The 23,062-nt window shown below is 40.1% G+C and overlaps 1 protein-coding gene across 9 annotated transcripts in view; it reads right to left on the reverse strand.

The window, feature by feature from the left end:
- The window catches only part of akap9 (A kinase (PRKA) anchor protein 9), a 66,494-nt gene that overhangs the window by 24,408 nt on the left and 19,024 nt on the right, over positions 1 to 23,062 (reverse strand). For 8 of the 9 annotated variants that reach the window (XM_073858677.1, XM_073858676.1, XM_073858674.1 and 5 more), the window contains 15 exons: positions 22,728 to 22,883; positions 19,766 to 19,963; positions 16,282 to 18,468; positions 15,472 to 15,558; positions 13,828 to 14,029; positions 13,265 to 13,433; positions 10,281 to 10,332; positions 9,693 to 9,911; positions 9,364 to 9,537; positions 8,556 to 8,843; positions 8,233 to 8,325; positions 7,156 to 7,262; positions 6,870 to 7,048; positions 5,768 to 6,000; positions 3,220 to 3,382 (listed from right to left, as the gene is read on the reverse strand). In XM_073858677.1, the coding sequence (XP_073714778.1) occupies positions 3,220 to 3,382; positions 5,768 to 6,000; positions 6,870 to 7,048; positions 7,156 to 7,262; positions 8,233 to 8,325; positions 8,556 to 8,843; positions 9,364 to 9,537; positions 9,693 to 9,911; positions 10,281 to 10,332; positions 13,265 to 13,433; positions 13,828 to 14,029; positions 15,472 to 15,558; positions 16,282 to 18,468; positions 19,766 to 19,963; positions 22,728 to 22,883 (4,507 nt within the window). The remainder of the gene's footprint in view (positions 1 to 3,219; positions 3,383 to 5,767; positions 6,001 to 6,869; positions 7,049 to 7,155; positions 7,263 to 8,232; positions 8,326 to 8,555; positions 8,844 to 9,363; positions 9,538 to 9,692; positions 9,912 to 10,280; positions 10,333 to 13,264; positions 13,434 to 13,827; positions 14,030 to 15,471; positions 15,559 to 16,281; positions 18,469 to 19,765; positions 19,964 to 22,727; positions 22,884 to 23,062) is intronic. The other variant, XM_073858672.1, reaches the window with a different exon arrangement.

Raw genomic sequence — 23,062 nt, forward strand, 5'->3', positions numbered from 1 at the left:
ACTGGATGGTGGAAAGTGTGTCTATATGACATATGGTGTATTTAAGAGGCGGGGCTTGATGAAACAAATTACCTCTTTACAATAAACAAAGTCTGTTTGTAGTAATCTGGGGTTATTTCAGGGGATACACACACTTTAAACTGGAACATTCATTATACTGCTTTTGTTTTTATACACAGCAAGATACAATATAACAAACACCAACAGAAAACCTGCATTTATACACTAAACAAAAACACTTTACTATATTTTATAGCATTTTAACAAAGACGATGTCCCCCTAAAAGGAAGTTTTGACTATTCTTTACTCACTTTTGTGTACAAATTGTACACATGCATACACTGAGTCATTCATTCCCCCACAGGCAGATATAAACATTACTCTTTTTAACTCATGAATATTTAATGACAAAGATCTGACACGGTTTAAGGTCATTTGCAAATGAAATGTAGGCAGAGAGTGAAATCAGACTAACAAAACAGAGTAGAGAAAAAACACCAAACTATACAAACTATACAAACGGACTGAATGTTCCTAAAACACACACATGATCACATGATCTTCAGCATTACATGTGTTTGAATATATGACACATGACGGACAGCAAACATCACACACAGACAAACACACACACTAAAGTGTTCACACAGATGTGATGTGATCAGACTGGAAGTGAATGTGTCTCATCTTAACTCTGGTAAATGTTTAGTCAACACACACACACATTTACGACAAGACAATTTCACCACACAAAGACACAAAACAAAAGAGCGTAACCCCAACAACGCAATAATAATGCTGCTTTGTGTGTGTGTGTGTGTGTGTGTGTGTGTGTGTGTGTGTGTGTGTGTGTGTGTGTGTGTGCATGTACCAGTTACTGCTGTCACCAGACATCTAAATGAATGAGTTTGTGTGTTTTATTTTCTCTCTCACAAATGTTTATAAAGTGCAAGTTGTTTCGCTCGGTGGTTATTTAGTTTATATAGACGGTTTTCATCGAACGCACATGTGGTGATGCGATACGCGTCTGGTTGTTTTCTTTAATGGTCTGACTAGTTGCTAAACTGAACTTTAAAATGACTTTGTTGTTATTGATTCTTAGCAGAGTTTACTTGAAGTTACGTGATGACCACGAAAGCCGCTTGTTTATGCTTTTACTACTGAAACCATCTATAAATAAAGAGTTTGGTTTCAAAACGCAATAAATCCATTTTGACTAATTTGGGTAAAAACGTGTTTTGTATACCAAGAAAGTGACAAGATGAAAACCACTATTTTCTGTTACAAACTTTTATATAACATCTTTAGGTTATAATAATAGTGGTATACACTGATTAAACATTAATGGCATTAATGAAAACACTTACTTTGTCATATTAAGAACACTGTCATTAATGCTGTCATCCATGGGTCACTAAACTTTTTTGATAGTGATCAGCTGTAAAATGTTTTGGTCCTGCTCGATTTTCGTTGACTTTGAGTAAAATAATGTAAATTTATTCATAAGATCATCAAAAGTATAATCGGATATCAGATTTTGCGTAAAATTAAGAATTTACTTTTTAATACTGACCTGATACAATACTGATTTTGGTGGGAATTAATAAAAAAAGGCATTTATCATGTTTTGGAACCATATATATATACACACACACACACACACACACACTTACCTAAAGGATTATTAGGAACACCTGTAAAATTTCTCATTAATGCAATGTTGTAATAGTGTGGGGGATGGTTTCTTGGCACACTTTAGGCCCCTTAGTGCCAATTGGGCGTCGTTTTAATGCCACGGCCTACCTGAGCATTGTTTCTGACCATGTCCATCCCTTTATGATCACCATGTACTCATCCTCTGATGACTACTTCCAGCAGGATAATGCATCATGTCACAAAGCTCGAATCATTCTTAAATTGGTTTCTTGAAGATGACAATGAGTTCACTGTACTAAAATGGCCCCCACAGTCACCAGATATCAACCCAATAGAGCATCTTTGGGATGTGGTGGAACGGGAGCTTCGTGCCCTGGATGTGCATCCCACAAATCTCCATCAATTGCAAGATGCTATCCTATCAATATGGGCCAACATTTCTAAAGAATGCTTTTAGCACCTTTTGAATCAATGCCATGTAGAATTAAGGCAGTTCAGAAGGTGAAAGGGGCCGGGGTCAAACACAGAATTAGTATGGTGTTTCTAATAATCCTTTAGGTGAGTGTATATAAGAGTTTATATGACTATAAAGTGAGGAGTGTCCAGGCATCATGTCTCTTAACAGATGAAACATTAACATCCATCATGAGGTTCTGACATCCTGTGATAATAATCATACATACTGACATACTACATATATTGCTTTTATCCAAAAACTATAAGAAATGAAATGATGTGTTAGTTAAGTGGCTTCATCAGAATCAGAATGAGAGTTTCCTGATGTTGAATGAGATCAGATGACAGTAATTGTGTTTGATTTAGAGAGACATCATGTGCTGACAACATAAGAGGACAACAAGATCTGAAGATAAAGAGTTACTGTGTCAACAACACACAACACACATCACTTACACACACACACACATCCTCATTACATCCTAAAACACACACAGAGACACAAACACACAGAGACACACACAGAAGCTATTTTCACACAAATATTACAGAAAATGTGTCCGGGATCATTTCATTTTTGGTTCATTCACACTGCCAATGATTTTCCAGAATCTGTGCTTGCATTCACACACACATTGTAAAGATCCATAAAAACACGTGACGTATTTAAAGTCCTGCTTCTAAAGTTTGCTAATTATCCATGATTTCACTCTTGAGAAACTACGCGTGTGCATGTTTATTTATTATAAGAGGATAATGAGCGTGTGATGCTCTGTTCTGTCAAGCTGGTGAATGATCTCTGCTTCAGTACAGTGCAGATATTTCTAATTGTGAATGTTGATCCCTCGTTTTAAAGAGCTGAACTATAACTTCTTGTTGCGATGATATAGGCGTCCTCACTACGGCACGCCCCTTACAGCATTGTTTTTGTTCACATGCGATGCTTTCCATAAATGTAACGGCAATGGTACTAGGTCCTCTTTACAGGAGAGATCCCAGAATATTTACAGGACGCTTTTGTGACAATTTTACGAAAGTTTTCCGGAATCAAAGTGCTGTGTGAATGGGTTAGAGACACACAGACACACACAAAAACACATAAATACCTTCAGCCTTGTGCAGCTCCAGCGCCAGCTGTTCTCGACCTCTTGCCTCCTGACGCAGACGCTCCTGCAGCTCCTCCTGTCTGTGGATCAGCTCCTCCATCTCCTCATTATGCCTGAACTTTTCTCGCATGAGCTCGGTCTTTGTGATGTGTGCATGTTCCAGCTGAGAAAGAGAGAGACACAGGTCATGTTAAAGACAGCTTTAATCTTCAGAAGCTCAGCAGGTGGGTTCACACTATTGACAGATGAATTACTAGATAATGATTTTACTATTTATACAAATATTATTTTGATAAAGATTGAATAATATATCACCAATCAGATTTACGATCATGGCATGTGATCTCTAAAACACTGAACACAGTAATTCATTGAGGGATGTTTAATGCGCTTCATCTACATGTTATCGGTCAGTATGTTTACATATTCTCTGGAAGATTTGATAATCAACGACAAGAAAGTTTGTTCAACTCTTATCCAGAAACACACCCAGTGAAGCTGTGAAGTCGTGAGCTGTAAAACTCAAAGTACATAGACCATTAGCTGTAAAGCTTTCAGAAGCACCTGCACTCCACAATCACCTCACATATCTATAACACCAAAGGTCAAAAACTACCCGGAAAACAGTGAACGGTAACCACAAACAGCTCAACCTATCCACACTTACTGTATACGGAGGAGTGGGCAGGGAAATCCTAGAAATAACTTTAAGAAGGTGACCATTAATGCGATGGTTGACGTGCGAGATCTTGGTCTGCACCACGACTGCGTTCTTCTCGTGCAGGATGAGCGGGAGCGGAAAGGGTCGCGGTAACGGGATCCGTGATTCCACCTCGTAAATATCCTGATCCTGACTTTCCACCCAATCGTCCCGGAGAGCGAACGAATTCCAATACGTCCGATAAGAATCCATTCTGGATGCTTTTCCCTACTTTTCTTGCGATTTGATTTTTCCACAGGTTTGTGTCATTGCTGTCAAATGTAAATGAGAGATCTGAAGGAGTGACGGGGAGTTACCATCCCTACGCTCGGCAACAGTATCTACGGAAGTGTCTCCGTGTAGGACGCAAGTAAACACAAACCGGAGCGCTCACATGGTTGATCAGGTAGAACGAGATACAAATCAAACACAGCAGACAGTGAAGAGATGATTCCAGAGAGAAAATCCCGTAAAGTCCTTAAAACTACAACCTGTTGGAAGAAATTCAATCCAGACGAGTTTGAAACATAAACAGAAGTGTAAGAAGTGGTCAAATCAGCAGGGTTTGTAGTGGAGTCTCTTCTTCGGATCAGCATTCACTTTCCTTTGGTTACTCCAGCTGGAAACTCATTAACAATTCCCTGCCTCCGTGGCAACGCTCCGTTGGGAAAATGCAGGGCCTCATTAACTGCTCGACCTGACAAGCAGTCGGGGGTGAGAAGAGAACACAGCAGAACCCATGGGGAAGATCATCTCTCTCTCTCTCTTTCTCTCTCAGCATTCAGCCAGCGAAGCAAGCGATCACTTCCTGGTTTGTGGACATGTGCAGAGGTTACGTATCTAGAAGGCGTGTCTCTAAAGCCTTCAGGTAAGCAGACAGGTCGATTTAATGCACACACCCACCCGCACCCTGCCCGAGCCTGTCTGACAAGATTCTTACAGCATATAGAGAGGTTTGAAAGCCCATTGAGACGATTAACAATCACAACTTCATTACATTCCTTCAGGACGGTTACTCTTTAAACATTAGGTTAATGAGTCCCGACAACAGACATTATCGATTAACAATTCCTCCCATACGCCACTTCACCATAAATCTTCATTCCTGAACAAGCCATTACAGGATCCCCTCCTCATCCCGTCATTAAACAACCCATTAAATAACTTTCACAAGTCATCACCTGAAAACTCAATTCACTTCACTTTGCTTATTAAAATGCTGATTTATATCTGTGTGCTTTTATTGATCTCAGACACGTGATTCTGAAACATTAAACACTAAAAGTTTCACACTAAAAACTTTAATTACTTTTTAAGTAGGTGTTTTTTCTTTCTTCTTGAAATATAACCTAACAGGTTCTTTGAACTGGTTTTGTAAGGATTACTACATCTGCTAAAGATGATTCTTAATAAAGAGATAAATGTACTCACAACATTTCACTGCATAAATATTTACTCACATTTCAAGTCAAACAGGATTTAATGAAATCTAATCTCTAAATCGCTACCGTGTTGTGAGTTATATTTTTGATAACATCAATAAATATACAATACAGAGTGATGCTAAAATAGACTTTTAGGAAACACACTTTCACTTTCTGCCAACACAAAACAAACAAAGAGGCGTTGTCCGGCACGGAGACAAAAGCATTATGCAAAGCTGCTGGTAACCACAGGCGACCAGATCAAATGACTCCGCCCACTGTACTGGTGACCATTAACCTGATGTATTATCTCTCCCACTGAAACGTTTCAATTATATCTGTGATTGTTAAATAAATGATTATAAACTGAATTGATTATAAATGACTGTGACCACTGAACTCTGGCCTCTTGCGATCGCCGTACCTCGGTGGTTGTCTCAGTGATGGTGTTGAGAAGTTTCTCCACTGCGCTCTGCAGTCGTGTACTGATGCTCATCAGATACTCCTCCCTCTCTAGCTGAAGCTCCGCCTCATGCAGCTGTAGCTCCACCCCCTGGCTCCTCTGAGACATCTCCAGCCCCTCATCAATCTCCCCTGAAAACATGCTGACATCATCAGCGCCCGTCTCACTGCCATGGAAACTTTCAGAGAACGCATCTGTGGATAAGACAAAATAACATCAAAACTAAAATGAAACAATTGTAACTTATTAAAAGTTCAAGTTCATTTATTTATAGAGCACATTTAAAAATATCCACAAGTGTTGAGCATAAAATCAGACCATAAACATATAAAACAGAAATAAAAAACTAATTCTTATAGGATGTTTTTATTGTGTCAAAGGTGAAAATCATAAGACTTATTCTTGTCCATATATATAAAGTCAAGTTTATATTTTTATGACTTTTTGTATCACACAGCACAAACACTGCAGGACAGGTCACATAATGTTTAATATTCTGATTTAGTTCAAATCAGTGAAACTTCTAAGACACGTGTATTTTTATCGTGAGGTTCGGGTGAGTTCACACAATAAAGATCTTTTGTGTATTTTGGGTGTTGCGTTTCAGGCGTGTCTGTTTCATATTCTACCTGAGTTCAATGCGACCTCAACACTTGATATGAGATGTTCAGAGAGAGTAACATTGAACACACCCATCACTTCTATCTGTGTGTTTATTGTAATTGTATGGTGCGGTTCAGTCACATGACCTCACCTCAACAGTACACAAACCATTTCTATGGAAAGAAAAATCAACATGAAAGGCACGAACAAGACGGACAGGATTGAGAAAGCGTCCAGTCATCTGTTATTAAGTCATCGTAACCATCTGATGCACTTTTCAAAATGACCTTAATCATTACAAAGAGCTCTGGAATACTGGCTTGTGATTGGTTGGTGGTACAATATTTTTTTATAATCGTGTTAAACTGCCATGTGCCATAGACTTAAAGAGTAATGAGAAAGGGAGCGACAAAATTAAAACTGCGATGAACTTTAATATGAAGATATGTGCATGTCTGACCTCTCAGTGGAACGCTGTACGGGTCTTCCGCCGGACAGGTGGCTTTGAGTTGACCCTTACAGGACGACTGCAGGATTCCCTCGACGTGACGGCCGATGGTTTCCTCCGCAGCCGCGGTCGTCTTAAGCACATCGATCAGCACCAGACGCAGACGACTGTTTGCTTTTCGCAGCAGGTCTCTGAGAAACAGAATGAACTGTTAGACCTACACGTCCATCCATCCGTCTGTCACTTCACTAAACCTCCATCTGCATCAAGTCACGGCAGAATTATTCATGTTTCTCACCTCTCTGTGGTTATGATGTCAGATGTGGAGTCTTGTGCAGGTTGATGTGATGTCAGAGGTCTCTCACGACCATCGCTCTTCGTCTCCTCCTCCTCCTCTTCTCTCCTCTGGATTTTATTCACAGGTAGTAAAGAGAGCACAGATAAAAAGCCAGTCATGTTAGTAAACTCATTTAAAACAGTCCTGCATTTAGCCACAGATGCCCGATACACACAGACAAATTAAAACAACACAGGAAGAGTTTAACAACTGTGCTGTCACGGTAACAGCTGTGTGTACCTGAGACAAACGATACTGTGGAGTCAGACGCCACCTGATGGTGTAGGTGCACAGTACACACTCTATATATACTGCATACTAACAGCATGTCAAACACTACACGGTAATACATCATCAGCATTGCTATATTCTGTTGCATGTTATTTAATTGTTATCACCTCCAAAAACAAATCACCAAATGTCCTCCTTTGATAAATTGCAATTAAATAAAAGGGTTATATTGCTTCTGACACACTAACTATAATGTGAAAAATCAAGCTGAGTGCATTGCATTGTGGGATGCAGAATTCAATGAAGTGTGCTCTCAGTATAAAGCAGTGACGGCCGATGACTTCTCTTCTGAGGTGCGCAAATTCAAAATATGTGTTGGTTGCGTCATATTAACAATGTGCATCATGCATCTTGTCAAAATAGTGCATCATGCATCAAAAGGGTTTATGATAAAAGAGACACTTACGCTTACAAAATACTCGTAAGACACTAACTTAACACTAAACTCAGTGAGTATCTGGCAAAGGCAAGCATCACTTTTATCATAAACCCTTTAGACGCGTATACAGCAGGCACTTATATTTTGACAAGATGCATGATGCACATGATGGTTCACATGACGTGCCAAACACATATGATGGGCTAAATACATGTTGTGACGAGCTTTGCATCAAGCACCCTCAAGCACACTTTGACAAATTTAGCAGATCGCAAATGTACTTTAATTTATTTCCTTCATACTGAATCCTGCAGAAATAATACATCACATTAAAATCTCTTGTTTCAGCTTTACTCTGTTTACATCACCTGCTCTGTCTGTGTGCTGCTGCTTTGCATGCTGGGATACGTTTGATCGTCTCTCTGTCTCTCTCTCTCCTTTAACAGCTCCTGCTCTCTCTGCTTTAAACACACACACACACACACACACACACACACATTAATAATCGCACACAACTCTGCAGACATATGACATCATCATACACACACAGAAAAGTCAGAAAGTCGATTCCAACATAGAGTGATGTATCTGATAATATGAAAATCATTAAAGTGCATGTGTGTGTGTGTGTGTGTGTGTGTGTGTGTGTGTGTGTGTGTGTGTGTGTGTGTGTGTGTGTGTGTAATCTGACCTGCAGGAGTTGTTGGTTGAGTGTGTGTATCTGTGCTGTGAGTTGTGTGTTGTGTTCCTGAAGAAACTCCATCTGATGTGTGTGTGAAGCTCTGATTGACTCTAGCACACGCGTGTGTTCCTCTTCCTGCTGGATGAGCTCTGAACTAAAGTCCTCTGCCAGCACAACCCCACGCTGCTGCTCTTCTTCGTCATCATCATCATCAGGTAGCTCTGGTGGAGTGTCTCTGTGCTCATCTTCATCATCTTCTGGTCTGTGTTGAGTGATAGTTTGCTCTTCATCAGAAGACTGTGGAGTCAGTTGATGTAAAACAGACACACATCACAGCTGTTATCAGTCTCTTTATTCTGAGTTTTACTGTAATGATTCACTCAGAGCATGTGACCACAGTGTGATTTTTTTGTGTGAAATTTTTTTTTCTGTATTCACATGAATCACATCCCAATAATAAACAATAAATCAAGAGAGGAAAGTGAATTTGGTGCAGTAATAATTACAGTCGTGTATCAGTGATCACTAGAAGTAAATCAACACATAAATCTCAAAACAATCTCTGTCATGAGTTTGAACTCAAGTGTTCATGAGTTAAATATGATGTTATCTGAAATGCAGGGTTTGTGTTGATGTTCGTGCAGTAAATGTGAGCTGAGGATGTTTAATAGCACAAGACAATGATCCACTTACACACACACAACAAATTTTCTACATATTTTGTTGATACTATATTAAAGTAAAACATTTGTTCTAAATTCCGTTCCAATGGCTCAATCTACTCGGTCCAAATCTGTCGTGTACCGTAAAAAGTCACCTGTGTGCATGACTGTGCTGTTGCCATGGATACAGCATCCGACTGCTCATCTGTCAGTCTCTGTTCAGTCTCAGTGTTCTGTGTCTGTGTCGATGTGCTCATCTCTCTGGACCGTTTACTCAGTCTCGTGTGTTCGGTGTGCTGAGCAAATTCAACTGACATCTGCACGATTACCTGTCACACAAAACACACAATCACAAGGATAAATCTCTGAAATCTAGAATATTTCTAACAACATTCCTCACAATAAACTAAATGAGATACCATAAAGAGGTGGAGCTGTGGTAAAAAAACAAGAGAAACATTGTGATAAACGGGTTTAAAAGCACCTTTGCGATCTCCTCCTCCAGCAGCTCTCGGTGATGTTTCTCCTGTAAGTGTCTGAGATCCGTATCCTCTGGATGAGAGCTCATCTGATGCTCCTGAACGTTTCTCTCCAGCCCCTCACATGAGCTCTCACGCTGAGCCTTCTGCAGAGCCTGCAGCTCATGTGACAGACCTGCAGACGCCAGCTCTACTTCAACATCTACAGAGAGAGACTCCTGATCCTGAGAAAAACAACAGTGAGATGAGAGAAAGAGAGAGAGAGATGTTGTTAAAGAGATACCAAAAGAAAGAAAGAGAGCGAGAAAGAAAGAGAGAGAGAGGGGGGGTGGAGTAAATGTGTGTGTGTGTGTGTGTGTGTGTGTGTGTGAGAGAGAGAGAGGGCAGGGAAATGACAGAGAGAGATGGAGGGATGCAGTCATGCATGAGCAGGGGTTTTCACACAGGTCGAGTTGTGTAACTCTGGATGGTCTCGTGTGATGTAGGGCAGCTCATAGCTGTGGGCTCACAAATGTCTCGCTTCATTTCAATATACAGCAGTGCTAGAACAACTGAAGAAGACGACAAGATCTGAGAGAAACACAGAGACTCACCTGAGGATGTTCATGTTTGACACTTGTCAGGGGTGGACAGATGCTCGATGTGCTGTGACAGAAACACACAAACATACAGAATGAGTAAAAGACAGCTCACAATAAAATCAACCAACTCTCAAACAACAACAAAAACTACTTATAGCGTAACTAAACCCCTGTTCAGAGCCTGACTTCACCCACTGGCAATATTTGAAAAAATCAAGAAAAGTGGGCAGATCCCAACAGAGATAGAGGGGACGAACTAAGCTTGTACCAAGTGTGTGGAGAGCTTGAACCTGCTTACGTCACAAGTTATTTTTTTGGACCCAACATCCAATAGGAAAATTCAACTGCAGTATCCACCGTTCAACCTGAAGAGGGCAGCACTCAGATGTTTTTACACCATATATTGGAGTATTGACACATTTTATATCCAAATGTCAAAGAACTTACTAAAATCAATGAACAGCACGAATAAAGCCCCATTCTTACAGATCATTAACTAAAAAAGTTGGTTTAGGGTTTAGTTACTCTTTAAAACAAACACAATTACTCTGATGTGAACGTCCTTATTCCTTATTATAAATCGGCCCGTTCTAGTTCTTCATTCTGATTGGTTGAAACGCGTTCTAAGTCGTGATAAAATACCCCGGTAAACCCACGGTTCAGACCACATTACATAAGTATCACTGCGCCACTGTTGCTATGTACTGATTTATGAAAATAAACACCAAAGTCTTTAATTATTTTTTACATTTTTCTACAATTGCACAATTAATGGCGATATTCAGATAAATGTCAATAAATATTATTGAGTCATCTCGCAATAAAGAGAAAAAATGCTTCTCTTTAATGTAACATCAAATCCATATTTCCACTTTTACCCACTAGATGGCGATCTTACCCAACTTAAACCCCGACGTATTTACTCAACACTAAAAACACTGTGTTCGTTTTGATCAGGCTCTGAATCTGATCTCTTACAAAAAAATCTTCACAAAAATAGAATTATGTATTCTAATTTGAGAGGTGATAAGAGGACAAATGTAGGTAGGATGAAACAGGGTTTTTTTTGTTTGTTTGTTTTAAAGCGGATGGTCTGTTCTTTCATTTGATATTTTAGGTTTATTTAAAGAAGAAAATGTTTCTGTAAGGCATTCAACTAAAACTGGGTGGCAAGTTTTTTTTTAAAACGCTGACAGGGAAAGAGTTAAGCGTGCTTCCAAGGCTATTTGCTCATCACTTCAACAGTTGCACGATATAAATGTTAATGTATATTTTAGATGAATGTTGATTTATGAAAATAAACACCACAGTCTTTAATCATATTTTCATTGTGTCTTTGCTGCGTCTGTGTTGTTTGTGAACTGCGCTCTGTTTCAGCCACATTGATTCTGAGGAACTACTTTGTTTGGCGGAAGAGTAATATTTGTACTAATATAATTACAACTTATTTTTGTTTTATTTTATGAAATCCTGCTATGCATATGAAGTAACCGTTATATAAAAGCAATAAGCCCCACGAAGCAGTGGCGTTACAGTGCATTTTATAACAGCTAAGGGGGTTTTATGCACGACGCAAACGCCCCTTAGCTGTTATAAAATATACTGGTAAACCACTGCTTCGCAGGGCTTATTGCTTTATTTTAATACTGTAAAACTACGGCTGTCAAAAGATTTATCGGGATTAATCGTATAAAAAATAACAAAATAAAAGTTTAGTTTGCATAATATATGTGTGTTTGTGTGTGTGTCTATTTTTTTTAATGTGTGTATTTATATATACAAATAAATTACACGCAGTGCACACACATTTATTACGCAAAACAAACTTTTATTATGTATGTGATTCATCTTTTGACATAAAACAGTAACACTACAGTGTATGCAGTTGTGCGAGTTAAATTGTGCTTACTGCGATCACTTTAAAGCCACAGATATTTTAGTGTTTGATTGGTGTTTTCAGATTTTTATTAACCGGTTTGTCCAGAAGGGGGCAGTACAGCTGCAGATTAATATACAGCTCACACAAACAACACACACAACTGATTAATCTCTCTGCTTACAGACATTAAAGTCTGATCTCAAAGAAAAACTGTGTGATATTCTCTCATCTGAATAAGAGTCTGAACACTTTTATCTGATTATATAAGAGATCAGTGTCTCTCACAGAAGCTTCAGTGTGGATTTAAACACAAAACCTCAACAAATAATCCACTCATTCTATAGACCGTTTCATCGGACGCATGCGGGTCGTCATGATAGTTGGTACAGTCTGGCTTTTGACAAACAAACCTCTGAACCAAATATCTTGTGGAAAATAAAAATCTTTTGGTTTCCTAAAGACGAGAGGAGACGATGGGTCGCATTCCTGTGTGAAGGGAGGATTGGCAGCCGAACATTATATTCATTAATTTTACACGATAAGGTTAGCTCAGTGTTATGGTTGATACACTTTAACGATGGCTAATTTACTCTAGAACGACTGTGTTGTTATTGATTTTTGCTGAAGTCTACCGGAGGTTACGTTTGATCCACGAAAGCTGTTTGTCTGTGTTGTTGCTGCTGAAACAGTCTATAAACATAGAAGGTCCATGTCAAAACTAAAAAAAGAGTTTGATATCTGATCTCAGTTCAGCTGAGAATTTGTTAATGTTTAAAGACACACACATGCAGATCTCACTGGGCTGAATTATGACCCAAAAGGCCAGACTCATTTTCAGGCTTTAATGTGTAAATGTCAACGTGACAGCAAATGACGAGTTAGGAATCTTAATTAAAAACCTTTAGCAGTCAGTCAGGAACACTTTGATATAAATTCCTTTAACCAGGACAATGACATTAATAAATAAAGACACACTGTTAAAAGCAACATTACAGTTCGATACAATGAACTATTAGAGAATATTAATCTAATATGAAATTATTAAAAGACCCGTGGCATCGGTTTGTTTAAAGCAGATCAGAATGAGATCTGATGGAGTGATAAATGTCTCATATACCTGAAGATCTCTTCTGCTCCTGTACGCTCCTGTAGTCTCCTCTTGAGCAGGAGAACCTCAACAGAGCAGCGCTCCTCTGTGTCCTTCATCTGCTCATGGTAGTAAATCTTCAGTCGCTCAATCTCCTGTCTGTGTCTCTCCTCCAGATCCTCAAACTCCACCTTCAGCTCTACAGACACACAATTCACAATCTGATCTGATCTCACACAAATAACACTGAACTGATTCAGGATCAGATTTAGTGCTGAATACTAATGTCCTGTAGCTATAATTAACTCTAATGCACATGTAAAGTGATCTTGTGGCATTGACATTAAATGTCTCTAAAACTCAAATCCATTCAAGATTCAACCATTTTAATCTCATAAACTTTGTCGAATCCATTGACTGTTCATCACAAGAACTCTCACTGCATCAATCTGAGAACGATCTGTTCTGCTGTATACACATTGACTATGAGATGTGCTTTTTTAAAATATTTCAGTGAAACAGACAGAGTGGTTTCTCAATGTGTCTCGCTTTCATGTTGATGACTCTTTAAATAATACATCTGAAACACTGACCTGCTGACTGACCCCTGACCCCCTGCGGCACGCTCATAAACTCCTCCCGCAAACACCGCAGCTCCCTCTCGTGTGCATCCTGCAGCTCCTGCTCTCGGCTGCGCAGCTGCGCAAGTAGACTCTCTCTGAGCAGCTCCAGCTGAGCGGCATGAATCTGAGACAGACTGATGCGCTGAGCCTCGAAGTGCAGACGACACTCATCCTGCAGACAGACAGACACACAGTGAGAGACAGACAGAGAGACACACCATGAGAGAGACAAACAGAGAGAGAGAGAGAGAGACAGACAGTAAGAGAGAGACAGACAAACAGACAGTGAGAGAGACAGACAGGCAGATACACATTAAGAGAGATAAACAGTGAGAAAGATAGACAGATAGACAGACAGACAGACAGACAGTGAGAGAAACAGACAGGCAGACACAAATTAAGAAAGATAAACAGTGAGAAAGATAGATAGACAGAAAGACAGACAGTGAGAGAGACAGACAATCAAACAGTGAGAGAGACCGACAAGCAGACAGACACATACACATTGAGAAAGACAAACAGTGAGACAGACAGACAGTGAGACAAACAGACAGTGAGACAGAGAGAGAGAGAGAGAGAGAGAGAGAGAGAGAGAGAGAGAGAGAGAACAGACAGACAATGAGAAAGACAGACAATGAGAAAGACAGAGAGAAAGACAGACAGACAATGAGACAGACAGATAGAAAGACAGACAAAACAATGAGACATACAGACAGACAGACAATAAGACATACAGACCGACAATGAGACAAACAGAGAGAGAAAGACAGACAGGCAATGAGACAGACAGATAGAAAGACAGACAAAACAATGAGACAGACAGACAGACAGACAGACAGACAGACAATAAGACATACAGACCGACAATGAGACAAACAGAGAGAGAAAGACAGACAGGCAATGAGATATACAGACAGACAGACAGACAGACAGAGAGAGAGAAAGAGAGACAGACAATGAGACAGACAGAGAAAAAGACAGACCGACAATGAGACAGACAGACAGACAGACAGACAGACAGACAGACAGACAGACAGTGAGACATACAGACCGACAGACAATGAGACAGACAGAGAGAAAGACAGACAGGCAATAAGACAGACAGATATAAAGACAGGCAGACAGACAAACAAACAAACAGAGACATACAGACAGACAGAGAGAGAAAGACAGACAGAAAGACAGACAATGATAAACACAGACAGACAAACAGACAGACAGACAATGAGACAGACAGAGAGACAGACAGAGAGAGAGAGAGAGAGAGAGAGAGAGACAGACAGACAGTAAGAGAGAGACAGACAGACAGACAGTGAGAGAAAGACAGACAGACAGACTTGTGTTGTGGTCTTTATGGTCCAATAAAAAGTGAATGAATAAAATAAACGCACATTCAAGATTTTGAAGAATGTAATACAGTCAATTAAATGTTTTAGATGTTTTATATGAGTAACATCACACGGCCCTGCTGCTCATAATATTAGAGACGATCATTTCATGTCATAATTTAATTCACACACAAAGCAGACGGTCTTCATTCATATGCTAACAACACCGTTGACATGAATCACATCAATTAATTCATAAAGAGATTTCATTCATTCATGTATTTACATGATCAGAGTCGCCCATGTCTTGCGTCGCCATCAAACACTGAGATCTGATCGAGTCCCCATCATCCTGAGGATCTTCAGTTTTTACCTGCGCACACACACACACACAGTTGAATGTTTCTTCATCTATAGCAAACAAGAGAAGGCTTGAGACAAACAGAGATGAACACGATCTTAAGAGCTATGAGACAAGCGTAAATAACTGAGGAAGAAACATTCAAATGAATTAAAACAGAAATCAATACACAAATGAGTGAAAAAACACAAGATGGTTTATCCATAAACATCCTTAAGTAATTAATTCAGCACTTCAGAGCTTCTTTATCTGAGACATGAATGTTTTTCATGAGACATTACTGTGCAGAATTACTCAACAGTATTAAGAACGTTTGTAACGGCAGAAAAATATTTAAGCCTTGGAGCATACAGTAAACAAGTCTTAAAGATACAGCGGCAAAACAAGCTGTTGAATGCTGCAAGAAACCTTGACCATCATAATAAACGGAGTGCAGATTATCAATGCGGTTTCTTTTCCTCCATTAGAGATCAAAGAGCATGAAACACACACACAGTCTTTCTCTCTGAACTCGATCATGTATAATCCCTATATGCACATCAAGTCCTCCCACCTGCACAACATCTCCAGCTTTCACAATAACTCACAACCCATCATAAACACGCACACCTAAAATAGCTGCAGAAAGACTGCGGTACAATGCAGCTAATAACCAACTGTTGCATCAAGAGTTTTTACAGAAAGACACCGATGTTTCATCTCATTAAAAAAACCACAGGACAGCGCGCTGCTTACCTGCTGCGGGTGTCTGCGCTTGCCATCCGTGAGCAGGTCTTCATGCGTCGCTGCGTGTGTGCGTACATAGAGCGAGTCTGCTGTAGTACTCTCTCTCTCTCCTCCCTCGCTCCGTTGAGCCGCTGGATGAGAGGAGGGGTCTCTGTTCACCCCCCCATATGAGGCCAGTCGCTCAACAAGTGCTGATTTTTCCTGCGTCAGGACACGGCGCTCTTGTTCTGCACTCGGCAGAGACGATTTAAGCGTCTCCGTCTCCTCTCTTAAAGAGCTGATGTGCATGTGATGAGTTTCTACAGAGCACAGCCCGCTAGAGACACTGCGGTCTTCAATAGGCTGAACCTGTCGCTCTTTATGTCTCACAACAGTCTCATCTCTGTCTCTCTTCAGCTCCTCTTCAAGACGTTTGACGTCAGCCTCCATCAACGTCAACTGAGCGACTGTTTCAGAGAGTCTTAGTGCCAACATCGTCTTCTCTCTCTCAGACGTCTCCAGTTTTTCCATCAACTCAGTTGAATCTTTTTCTACCAGCGTTTTCCCATCTACCTCCTCATCCTCGGTTTTGTCCCTCAGGGTACCCGTCTGAAGCTCCACGTGGAGATCTCGGAGTTTGGTCTCGTAATGCATCATTTGTTTGATCAAACGCTCCTCGAGCTGAACTTTTGTATTCACCAGGCATGTATACTCGTCCTTCAGCTCCTGGTAGTTCACCTCAAAGTTCTTCTCAGCAAAAGAGAAAGTATTCCTCTGCTTTTCTATCTCATCCTGAAGGTCTTTCAATAGTGCACGCGTTTGTTGGTTTTCCAAAGACAGACGTTCAGTTTTCTCCTCAAGAATTTCACGATCTGCTTTTAAGTTTGTCAGTTCGTCCCTCATGGCCGTGTTTGTCTCTTTCAATGTCTTATTCTCAGACTCCATGTCTTTTCTTTCCTTCTCCCAGTTTTCCTCTTTCATTTTGTCTTTCTGTTTTAGATTCTCAAGTGCCTGATTCAGATCGTTTTTCAGAGCCATGACCTCATGACGTAGTGCATCTCTCTCTGCAGCTAAAACCGCCCTCTCGTTCTCAACGGACCTCGCTTTGTCCTCGAAATCCATTCGTAAGAGTTCCACTGCCTCGCGGTGTCTTACGGCCATCTCGTCTCTCAAGTTCTCCCCGTTGAGGAGGCTTTCTCGCTGCAGGTCGTTTCGGAGTTGCACGAGCTCCTCCTCGTGGCTGAACAGCAGCTGCGTTCTCAAGCGCTCCAGCTCGGCTTCCTGGGATTCTGCCATCCGGTCCAGCACGGCGTCTTTTTCCCGCTCCAGCATGTCGAGTTTGATCTTGTAGTTGGTGACTTCGGATTCGTGCTTGGCCTCAAGGTCACCGGTGGCCTTCTGTGCAGCGGCCAGCTGCGCCTGCAGGTCAGTAATTGCGTCGCGAAGCATTTGCATTTCTGTCTGGATTTTCTCTGGACTCTTGGATCTTAATTCCACTTCCACTCTTGCAGACTGCAACTCCTGGTGTAAACGCTCGACTTGGTTCACCAGATCGATATTTTCTGCGCTCCTCCATTTCAGTTCCCGCTCCGCCTTATCACACAATTCCTGCGATTCCTGCAGCTTCTGTTGCAGTTCAATGACCGTTGTGTTTAGAACGCCTACGTCTCCGGTGCTGTGAGACAGCTGACCTTTGAACCTCTCCAACTCTGAATGATGCTGCAGGAATATCTTCTCCGTGTCCGCTGAATGCCGCTCTTGGATTCGATCCAAATCTGACGCGTGTTGAACCCGAAGTTCCTGTTTCATTTGAACAATCTGCTCTCCGTACATTTCATCCAGTTCAGCCCGTAGCTGATCCATTCGCCGTGTCCAATCTTCTTCCATTCTCTGCTTGATCTCACCTTCTGATTGGCTGCCCTGATGGCAGCGTTGTTGAAGGTCCTCTACAGTTTTCATAAGCTGTAATATTTCTCCAGATGACATTCGCTCTTTCTCCCTGGAAACGGAGAGCTCTCTTTCACAGTTCTCCAGCTCCTGGCTCTTTGCGACCAAATGTTTGTTGACTTCCTCGAGTTGTTGTGTGGAAGTCAACAGTTGATCTTGGACTTGAGATAAAGTCTGCAGGTGCTCTGAGATCAGACGCTGTTGTTCAACATTCAGCAGTTCTTTATCTCTTAAACGCTGAGCAAATGATTCTTCAGTTTGTGTGCGGACCTACAGAGAAACAAACCACGAGTTTTAGTTAATGTAGCTTTAGTAGGGCCCTATAATTTCCGCGATCACGGAATCACGGACGGAATCGCGGAATTGGCTAATTAACACGGAATCTGGTATTAACGCAGAATTTTGCGGAATTTTACATATTTTGAATAAAATTATGTTTTTGTGTGGGAGACGAACGTATGTCTGGGGGAAATGCAGACCGGAGGAAGTAAATCTGGGCGACACGCCCCCTCCCGTCATTTCAGACTCCCTCCAAAACACTGAAACCATGGCGAAGCGGCTCTCCATGACTCTGCTTTCGTCAGCCAAAAAATTAAGAAATTCGACGCTAAGCACATAGTTCCGAGCAGGTCTCACATGACTTTTATGTGACAGGAGAACTGTTATTTTGGAAGTTTAGTCAACACTCTGTTAACGGTGAGCGCAAAGATACATGCACTCTCTCATCCATGTCTGTCTCACTGTACCTCTCTCATGTGCACGCGCTCACGCATCTGTCCGAAGTGCAAATACAAATCCTCATGTATTTGTTCAGTTTTATGCATTTCAAGCGAGCTGATGCAAACTAACTATCCCTCGCATTTAAAATATAATCATCTGCATCATGGTGCCGCTCTCTGTCTCTCTTTCGCTCGCACGTGCAAAGAGCTGCGCGCTCATGCTGTCCTAAGTCAGATCACTATCCTGTGTATGTTTGTAAAGTTATATGCATTTCAATGGATTGTGTATAAAATATGGATCGCGTTCCGCTGGATTGATGTGTTTAAGGCACTTCTGAAGGCACCACTGCGTTGACACCTTGTTGTAGCCTCCTGCAACAACACTAAAAAACAATGCATTGAATTGAGTGGTGTGTGAGCGTGCGCGTGCGTGTCTATGTGCATGTGTAAATGCATCTTTTATAGTCATTAAGTAATCCTGTTATACAGTTTTTCCCCCAAATCATTTACATTTAAATCATTAACATTAAAAGGCACACTCTTTTTATGACTAAAATAAAAGTAAAGGGTAAAAAATATAATTGCCAAAAATTAAAACGGATGAAACGGAATTTGCAAAAATTAAAATGGAGAAAACGGAATTTGGGAAAAAATAAAACGGAATTTGGGAAAAAATAAAACGGATTTTATAGGGCCCTTCTTCAGTTAATGTTCACTTCTTCTCCAGCTGCAAGACCTCAGTTTTTAGGTCACCCCTCTGGTTTACTCCTGTACATACATGTGCATTACTTAACAATCTAAAAAAATGACAGTTATATAACTCTGAAATATCTTTAATGTCTACTCACCCTCTCAGCTTCAGCCAGCCTTTCCTGAAGATGTGTAATCAATAACAAGTGTTCTTCTGTCTTCTCTTGGTGACCTTTCACCTTTGTGTCCTTCTCCTCCAGCTGTTGTTGGTACAGTGATATCTGCTGACGGGCTTGTAGAAGATCCGCAGTAGTGGAGCTGATGTTGGAGCTTCGCAGAATCTCACCAGCCTGAAGCTGAACAAAGAATGTAAACAGAATTTTAAATCAGACAATTATGAGTTATAGTACATGCATAGACTGAGTCGTAGTACATATATAGACTGAGTTATAGTACATATATAGACTGAGTTATAGCATATAGACTGAGTTATAGTACATATATAGACTGAGTTACAGTACATATATAGACCGAGTTGTAGTTAATGCATAGACTGAGTTATAGTACATATATAGACTGAGTTATAGTACATATATAGACTGAGTTATAGCATATAGACTGAGTTATAGTACATATATAGACTGAGTTATAGTACATATATAGAGCGAGTAATAGTACATATATAGACAGAGTTATAGTACATATATAGACCGAGTTATAGTACATATATAGACTAGGGTTGCTGCGGTGACGTAATTTTCCCACCGGTTAATCAGCGCGTCACAAACCCGGTGATACCGGTGTCACAGTGTGGGAGGGGCTTATAAATGCGCATGCAGACGTGCACATTTTACTTTCACTTTTAAAGTACGCAACTGTTTAAATGCAGTGCTTGCGTACGCTGTGTTAAATTGCGTATGAATTTGCATGCAATGCGAGTGCAACAGCTGGTTTACTTAAGTGCTTGAGTCAATGTGCGCAAGTAATTCTCAAAGAACCAGCCAGTCCCAAGCAGAGCAACCGGCTACTTCTCCATAAAGCGCTGCTTGAATGATGGGTTTATTCTTTTTCTTGATGATAAACACAACAACAAAACGATCTCGCTTATATTAAACATCATATATGTATATTATAACAAAAACGAGTAAGCACGCGGCTTCTGCCTTCGTCTGGTCAGTCAGCTCGCCTTGCAAACTCCGACAGGAATAAATTAAATCTGACACCTGCTGCTCTGTGACGTGACACGCGTTCAGCTCCGCTGAATTCAGGCACCAGACACATTCAGTTTGCTCTCTCTAAGGAAACTAAATGATTAAATTACACGAAAATATCAAAACGACGGTGAAAGACGGTGTCGCGGTGGGCAAGTGATCTAACCGGTGAGAGGCTGAAGCACCGGTTATCACCATTTCACCGACTATCGCGGCAAGCCTAATATAGACTGAGTTATAGTACATATATAGACTGAGTTATAGTACATATATAGACGGAGTTATAGTACATATATAGACTGAGTTATAGTACATATATAGAGTGAGTTATAGTACATATATAGAGTGAGTTAAAGTACATATATAGAGTGAGTTTTGGACATATATAGCGTGAGTTATAGTACATATATAGACTGAGTAATAGTACATATATAGACCGCGTGTACAGTACATATATAGAGTGAATTATAGTACATATATAGACCGAGTAATAGTACATATATAGACCGAGTTATAGTACATATATAGACCGAGTTATAGTACATATATAGACCGAGTTATAGTACATATATAGACCGAGTTATAGTACATATATAGACTGAGTTATAGTACATATGAAGAGTTTGGTTCCAAAACGCAATAAATCCATTTTGACAAATTTTGGTAAAAAAACGTGTTTTCTATACCAAGAAAGTGACAAGATGAAACAACTATTTTCTATTACAAACTTTCACATAGCATCTTTAGGTTATAAAAACATAAAAAATTCAAATCCATAAGTTGATTTTCAAAGATTTATTATAAAAACGGATTATTTTTTCCACAAAATGCAATAAATCCATGACAACTTTGTATTCAAAATGCTATAAATCTATTGAATCAATAGCCTATATAAATGTGCATTCATCTTTGTCATGTTATATTCATTTAGTTGACTAGTTGTACACACTAATTAAAAATATAAACATTAATGTCATTAATCAAAACACTTACTTTGTCATATTAAGAACCCTGTCATTGCTGAGGTTATACTTGACGTCGTCGCTTAACGTTTTTCACAGTGATCAGCTGTAAAATGTTTTGGTCCTGCTCGATTTTCGTTGACTTTGAGTAAAATTATGGAAAGTTTTTCATAAGATCCTCTGGGGTCAATGTGTTAGCATGACAGAAGCTTGATGCTGTCGGGAGAACAAGCAGCCGTCTCCCGAGTGCCTCTCGTGGAAATTATTCTTTCCCATTACAGAAAACCATCACAGGTTTATCAATGCTATTAAAGTATTATTTTGTTTTGTTTGTTTGTTGATCACGAAGTACAAAGTAGATAAGGAAAAGTAGGACTCCGTGTACTCAACGCGCCGCCATTGTTTGTTTACATAGCGTGAATGGTGCGCTGTAGGATTTATTGCGTTCTGTAAAAAGGGGGAGTGGCGTTTATCGCATTTTGGGAAAAAAGGGAGAAAATATGACAGAATAGCACGGCGGATATTGGATTTTGCGTAAAATTAAGAATTTACTTGTAACTACTGACCTGATATAATACTGATTTTGGCAGTAACTCATTTTTTTCAAAAATGGCGTTTATAGCGTTTTGGAACCAAACTCTTCATATATAGAATGAGTTATAGTATATATAAAGACTGAGTTATAGTACATGTATAGATTGAGTTATAGTACATGTATAGACCAAGTTACAGTACGTGCATAGACCGAGTTATAGCATGTGTATAGGCTGAGTTACAGTACATGTATAGACTGAGTTATAGTACATGTATAGAATATATCTCTACTGTATCACAGTCTCATGTTTAATCTAGTCAAGTTCAATATGACATCAACACTGAGACTGTAAACATCTCCAGTCCTAACTATAAAGCTGTTTATGTATGGATGTGCATGTCAGGTCTGATACCTGCTGAAACTGAATCTGAAGTTTTTGGCTTTGCTCCGTCAGTTCCAGAAACTCTCTCATCACTTCCTCTTTCTCCGCTCGTGCCTGCTGCAGGTTAGCAGTCAGCTGTGTGATGATTTCATCTCTCTGCTTCAACGCCTCCTCAAAGTCCTGCAGCTGCGGACACAAATGAATACCAGATCTGTCATTCGCCTGCAATGCAGAACATTTTATGAGAGTCTTACTTGTGCTAAACTTTTAAAACCACCTGACATTTAACAGCAGGTGACACGGCGTAGCTGATTTTCACCTGCAGATTTACACGACAGCAAAATGATTTTCTTGGCAGTTTAATA

Source organism: Misgurnus anguillicaudatus, chromosome 20, assembly GCF_027580225.2.
Source record: "Misgurnus anguillicaudatus chromosome 20, ASM2758022v2, whole genome shotgun sequence".
In the NCBI taxonomy this organism is placed as follows: Eukaryota; Metazoa; Chordata; class Actinopteri; order Cypriniformes; family Cobitidae; genus Misgurnus; species Misgurnus anguillicaudatus.